The following is a 6,789-nucleotide window of genomic DNA, read 5'->3' on the forward strand; positions in this document are numbered from 1 at the left end:
AGTTAGGAGCCAGCAGTCCCAGATTGCCAGAGGGATGTCCGACTGCCGGTTAAGGCCCATTCCTACAGGGATCAGGCCTAAACCAGTAGTCGGACATCCCCCGAGGGGGTCCCGGATTGCGAGAGGGTGCAGGCCAGGCTGAGAGACCTCCCACTCCCGTGCATGAATTTCATGCACCGGGCCTCTAGTATATATATAAAAGCTTAAGTGACCGGTCGACTGGTCGCTGTAATGTGCATTGACCACCAGGGGTCAGTCAACTTGGACAGATGAAAAGAGAAACAGGTGATTAGTCTATGAAAGATTGCAAGTAGGTGGGGCTGAGCGGCAGTTCTCATTGAGAGGCCAGGCTATCTGCCCAAATTTCACTGCTCCCCAGGGAGGCGCGGCACCCCGACCTCCATCAACCCCTCCAGCTGCGTACTCCCCAGATAGCCAGGACCATGGGATGGAGGGAGGGAAAAAAGAGACCGCGAACTCCATCCCTAGCACCCACCTCCTCCTATCAGACTGGAGCCACCCCAGGACTTGCAGGAAGGCACATGAAGTGGGCAGCCTGGCCACGCAGCTACCGCGACTCCCCAATCTGCCCTGGGCTACCCTTGGGCACTCACCCCACTTCTCTGAGCCTCAGTCTGCACCCCCAGAGAGGCCGCGGGAGCTCCGCCCTAGGAACACTCTTCTCCATAGCTGGGTGTGGCAGACCAGGAGATGCGAGGGGCTGCAGTGGAAGACGGGGGCCAGATGCTCAGCTGACCGGGTTGAGTGGGGCCGGGATGAGCAGGAGCAGCTCCTTCCCAGCCGCCTGCTACTTCACGCACTACCACATCTCTCGGGGGATGTTGGATGCCGATTTCAGCCCTATTCCCGCAGGCCACGCCCAGGGACCCATTTGTGCACTGGGCCTCTAGTGATAATATACAGTGGGGCCTTGACTTACGAGTTTAATTCTTCCGTGACAGAGCTCGTAACTCAAATTACTCGTATGTCAAATCATAAAGTGAACGAGTGAGACACGTGATGCTGGGCTGATGTTGTGGCGTTCACTGTGACGTTTGCTGCGCCAACTAGCGGTGGGGTATCTGAAGCTGGCTCATAACCCGAATTTTAGCTCGCAACTCAAAGCAAAAAATCGGCCGAGAGACGGCTCGTATCTCGAAAAACTCGTTAGTTGGGACACTCATAAGTCAAGGCCCCACTGTATTGTCTTTCTATAAAGAAAAATATCCTCTCTTAAAACTCATAGTTTACCCTTTTTTTTCTTCCTCCACCTTTTAACAGAAACATAAATATAGAGGAACATATTTCTAAAAAAAAACAAAAAACAACATGTTTCTAGTTCTAACCATGCAAGTGAGATAATAAATGGCATCTGATGGATCGTGGGGTCAAGAGAAACAGGTGCCATGGAAGCTGTGACACACTGAGACATGCAGGTACTGTGCAGAGGAGTTGCTAGCACTCAATTCTAGCTAATTGTTGCCATGGGGACAACAGTTGTTGTCAGATCTGGGGCTTTTCAGGTGAAGCCTGAGAGTCTTAGCATTAGTCTATCATCTACTTGCTGTTTGCATTTATTCTTTGATTTGTTCACCACAATGTCCCCAGCTCTGGTTATGATGAGTGGTTGTTTTCTCCATTAAATTTCTTTTGCACCTTTGTCAAAAATCAGATGGCCATATTTCTGTGAGTCTGTTTCTGGATTCTCTATTCTGTTCCGTTGATTTATTGTCTATCTCTTTAGCCTTAATTACTATAGCTTTATAGTAAGTCTTAAAATCAAGTAGTGTAATTCCTTCAACTTTATCCTTCTTTTCCAATACTGTTTTAACTAGTTCCTTTGCTCTTCCAAGTATATTTTAGCATCAGCTTGCCTATATCTTAAAAAAAATCCTGCTGGGATTTTGGTTGGTATTGCATTAAATCCATAAATCACTTGGGGAGAAATTGGCATCTTTAACCATGTCAAATCTTCTAATTTATAAACATATTATGTCTTCTCATTTATTTCTTTTTTAATCTTTATTGTTGAAAGTATTACAGATATTCCCTTTTTTCCCTCATTGTCCCCTTCTAGCCCACACCTGCCCCCCACCCCAAGCCTTCACCCCTCTATTATCTGTGTCCATGGGTTATGTATATATACATACAAGTTCTTTGGTTGATCTCTTCCCACCCACCTACCCACCTCCTCCTTCCCTCTGAGATTCATCAGTCTGTTCCATGCTTCTATGTCTCTGAATCTATTTTGTTCACCAGTTTATTTTGTTCACTAGATTCCATATATGAGTGAGATCATATGATACTTGTCTTTCTCTGACTGGCTTATTTCACTTAGCATAATACTCTCCATGCTGTCTCAGACTGCGAGAGCCCCAGACTGCGAGAGGGATGACTGACTGCCGGTGGGCCTAAGCCAGCAGGCGGACATCCCCCAAAAGTTCCCGGACTGCAAGAGGGCGCAGGCTGGGCTGAGGGACACCCCCTCTCCGGTGCACAAATTTCATGCACCAGGCCTCTAGTATAATTATATTTGAACTGAGTTTTCTTATATGCAGCACATAGTTGAGAAATGTTTTTTGATCCACTCTGCAAATCTATCTTTTAATCGGTGTGTGTAGAGCATTTACATTCAATGCAATTGTTGATATGTTTAGAATTAGGTCTACCATTTTATTATTTGTCTTCCACTTTTTCCTCTCTTTATTCCTTTGTTTTCCTTTTCCTACCTTCTTTTCAGTTACTTGAACATTTTTAGTATTCTTTATTTATTGTGATTTTGACTATTTTTTGTATAATTTTTTAGTGATTTCTTAGAGATTACAAAAAGAATCAATATTTTCACACTTCAATTGGAATGTAGAAATCTTATATCCATATAGATCTTTTATGCTTTCCCCTTTATGCAATAGCTGTTATAGCATATCTATATACATTGAAAATCCCATCAGACATTGTTATATATTTTTACTTTTAACCACTAGATATATTTTAGAGAATTTAAGACAGGAAGAATAGTCTATTATATTTATCTAGATAATTATCATTTCCGTTGCTCTTTATTCCCAGTGTTCCAAGTTTACTTCTTTTGTCATATTTCTTCTGTCCAGCGACCTTCCTTTAACAATTCTCATAGAGCACATCTGCTGGCTATGAATTCTATTAGTTTGCCTTTATCTGAGAATAACTTTACCTTCATTCCTGAAGGTTGTTTTTGTTGGATATAGAACTCCGGGTTGACAGTTCTTTTCTCTTACCACTTTTAAAATGTTGTGCCACTTTCTTCTGTTTTTTTATGGTTTTCTGATAAGAAAACCCACAGGGAAAAAATATTTGCAAATCTTATGTCTGATAAGAGTCTAGTATTCAGAATATATAATAACTCTTACAGTTCAGTAATAAAAAGCCTACAAAATATAGTATCTGCAAATATTTATCCCAATCTTTTACCCTAAAAGGGTCTTTTGCAAAACAAAAGTTTTGATTTGATGAAGTCCAATTTGTCAGTTTTTTTTTCCTTTGATTGCCTGCGCTTTAGGAATCATGTCATGCTTCTGTGCCTATGGATGTCTAGTTGCTCTGACACCATATTGGAAAGTAAAGCTCATTTGCAAAATGTGATCTTTAGCCCTGGCCGGTTTGGCTTAGTGGATAGAGCGTCAGCCTGCGGACTGAAAGGTCCCGGGTTCGATTCTGGCCAAGGGCATGTACCTTGGTTGCGGGCACATTCCCAGTAGGAGGTGTGCAGGAGGCAGCTGATCGATGTTTCTCTCCCATCGATGTTTCTAACTCTCTATCCCTCTCCCTTCCTCTCTGTAAAAAATCAATAAAATATTTTTTAAAAAATGTGATCTTTAAAGTTGTAAAATTAGGCCCCGGCCGGTGTGGCTCAGTTGATTGAGCATTATCACATACACCCAAAGGTCATCATTTTGATTCCCAGTCAGGGCACCTGTCCAGTCAGAGTGCATACAGGAGGCAACTGGATTCTCTCTCTCACATTAATGTTTCTCTCTCTTTCTCTCTCTCCCTCTTACTTCTTCTCTCTGTAAAAACTCAAAAAATATATTTTTCAAAGTTATAAAATTAGTTTGACCCTTCAGGGAGCTTCTAAGAAGTCAGACCCAAGGCTTTTCTCTTTGTGATTGTCCTTGACTTTTGGTCCCTTTAGCACTTAACATGTCAGAATTTATCTTGTGGGATGTTTTTTTTCAGGTGACTGTGGTTTTAGAATGAGGGATCCTGGAAAAATAAGCAAATAAAAATGAGTGACTTGTCAACTTCTTGTCCTTTGGTAGGATCCGTGCTGGATTGGAGCCAGCAGTTCTGACCGTGTTTCGGAAGGCTGTGCCGGGAGGGAAGCTGGGAGTTTAAGGCCATAAGGCCTATTACACAGCTAGGAGATGGGAACATCATTCCCCCTTTACAGGTGGGAAGCTGAGGTCCCAAAAGGTCACTCCAAAGCTAGAGCTGCTAGAGTCTCATCTTTACCAACAGCGTGTTCTCAAACTTCCTCCAGAATAAAATGGGCTTGAAAATAGTGCTCCGATTGCAGCATTGGGATAAAAGTCACTGATATTGGTAGACTGCCGTACTGCCTCCTCAGCTCTGGTCCCACCAGCCTGAGTTGGTAACAGTCCTAAGAAGGAGGTGGACAGGTAGTGTCCTCACGTTACATAGATGAAGGAACAGAGCTGGAGAGGCATCAGAATGGCAGAGATCACGCAGCTAGTGGGTGTCCAAGCCAAGGCTAGTGGTCCTGCCTTCCTCCCTGCACTCCTACTGTCTTGGCAGTAATGCCAAGTCTGATAAGATAGTTACTGTTTCTCCCCTTCCTGAAGATCCTGTCTGCTATATTATACACAAGGCCCTGAGGGAAGAATGTTGGAAGGCCAACATTCATGGCACCGGCCATGGGGCACCAAGAGCCACATGTCCTGTCACGTAACCTAAGAAGACTGGGTTACATGTCGTAGGTTATAAACAAGTGAAAGAGAGGCCATGTCATCAGTCTGGGCAAGAAATGTTCATGGTTGAACCAGGACAGGGAAGCAAGAGAGAAGGAATACAGCACATCAGTGCAGGAAACCTGGGACCCAGCCCAGCCACACTCACCAACTGCATGGCCTCAGGAAACATGGTGATTGCTCTGAGCTTCTGTTTCATCTGTAAAATGGGTAAAAGTGGTGATAGTTGGTGTCCCTGCACACTGGTAAGTGCTCAAGAAATGGTGGCTGAACCCCAGCTTCTGGGTGTGAAGGAGAAGCCTGTTCAAAGCTGTGGAGCCTGGCCACCTGTCAGCTGTCCTGGCCCCATTTGCACATTTTCTCCAGTTTAATTCAGAGACTCTTGAATAAATTTTTTAAAATACGTTTTTATTGATTCCAGAGAGAGGAAGGGAGGGGGAGAAAGAGATAGAAACATCAATGATGAGAATCATCTATCAGCTGCCTCCTGCACTCCCCCTACTGAGGATTGAGCCTGCAACCCAGACATGTGCCCTGATCAGGAATCAAACTGAGACCTCCTGGTTTATGGTCAGTGCTCAAACACTGAGCCACACCAGCCAGGCTTGAATAACATTTTATATGACAAAGACAGGTACTGACAGAAGGACAGTGCCAGAGTGAGGGCATGTTACCAGAGAAAGGAGAGCCCCAGGGCCTGCCCCGGGGCATGAGCAGTCCCTGACAGAAGCTATGCTGCTGAGCAGGCAGAGCACCCCTGCAGAAAGTCAGCCCCTGGGCACACCACAGTCAGATTCCATCATGTCCAGCCTAGCTAGTGAGGACTAACCTAAGTCAGACCCTTCTGATTCACTAAAGCAAAGGAAACTGCCTTTTGCTTTCTTTCTTCTGCCACCTGCCCTTCATCTTTGAAGACATGTGACAGGAAGAGCAGGAGGCTCTTCAGAAGACCTTGCCCAGTCAACCTCTTTCTTTCACTTAAACTGGGACATTGTAAACCCCTTCTAATGGCTGGGCCTCAGGGGCCTGCACTTTACTTTGTGACCTGGGAGAGTGCTTAGCAGATACTTTTCCTCATCTGTGAATTTATCTTTCAGCTCTGTGCAGTGTGTCTAGAAGACTTCAAGCCTCGAGATGAGTTGGGGATTTGTCCGTGTAAACATGCCTTCCACAGAAAGTAAGTATTGGCATGAAACTATTTAAGGGAACCTGAGTTTGAGGCACATCAACCAACTTACTTGTGGGCTTGGAACAGTGCCAGACAAGCTTGAAGGCTTCATGATTGGTCTACAGTGCAGAAAGCACCCTACAGGGTGGGGTATGTGTACATGGCACTGGAGGAATTGGGGTTGTGGAACATGAGCACCGCGGCAGGACTTTGGGCAGAATGCCAGACAAGCCCACACCTCCTGGGAGCCCAGGTTATAAAACCACTATTTAATGGAATGTTCTAATGAGAGCTTCCACTCCAAAAAACTTACGTTAATCAAAATTGTAGTTATTTTAAATCAAGATAGATGAGTCTGAATGTAAATGGTAGTGTCGGGCTCTCTCCTCCCTCTTCTTGCAAACATATTCATATTCCCTCTTCTCTTGCAATTTTATGCATTTTGCATGTCTATTAGAAAATGTCATTTCTCCTACTTTGCACCACCCTCACTGTACTTCCTCCTTTAAGAAACCATGATGACTGAGGGGGTAGCATGCTTGGAGCTCTGGCTCCTCCAGAGGATAAAGTGGGTTCTCCATGGAGGGTGGAGCTCATTAGGACCTGGCTGTCCTGGGCAACAGATGTGTTCAACATGCAAAATGTGTGGGCGGG

At 44.7% G+C, this 6,789-nt stretch overlaps 1 protein-coding gene across 1 annotated transcript in view; it reads left to right on the forward strand.

The window, feature by feature from the left end:
• Positions 1-6,789, forward strand: part of RNF24 (ring finger protein 24) — a 33,037-nt gene that overhangs the window by 19,538 nt on the left and 6,710 nt on the right. Inside the window, exon 4 of the mRNA XM_005874683.2 lies at positions 6,065-6,144. Coding sequence (XP_005874745.1) covers positions 6,065-6,144 — 80 coding nt within the window. The remainder of the gene's footprint in view (positions 1-6,064; positions 6,145-6,789) is intronic.

The sequence above is a fragment of the Myotis brandtii genome, unplaced genomic scaffold, assembly GCF_000412655.1.
Source record: "Myotis brandtii unplaced genomic scaffold, ASM41265v1 scaffold45, whole genome shotgun sequence".
Taxonomy (NCBI): domain Eukaryota; kingdom Metazoa; phylum Chordata; class Mammalia; order Chiroptera; family Vespertilionidae; genus Myotis; species Myotis brandtii.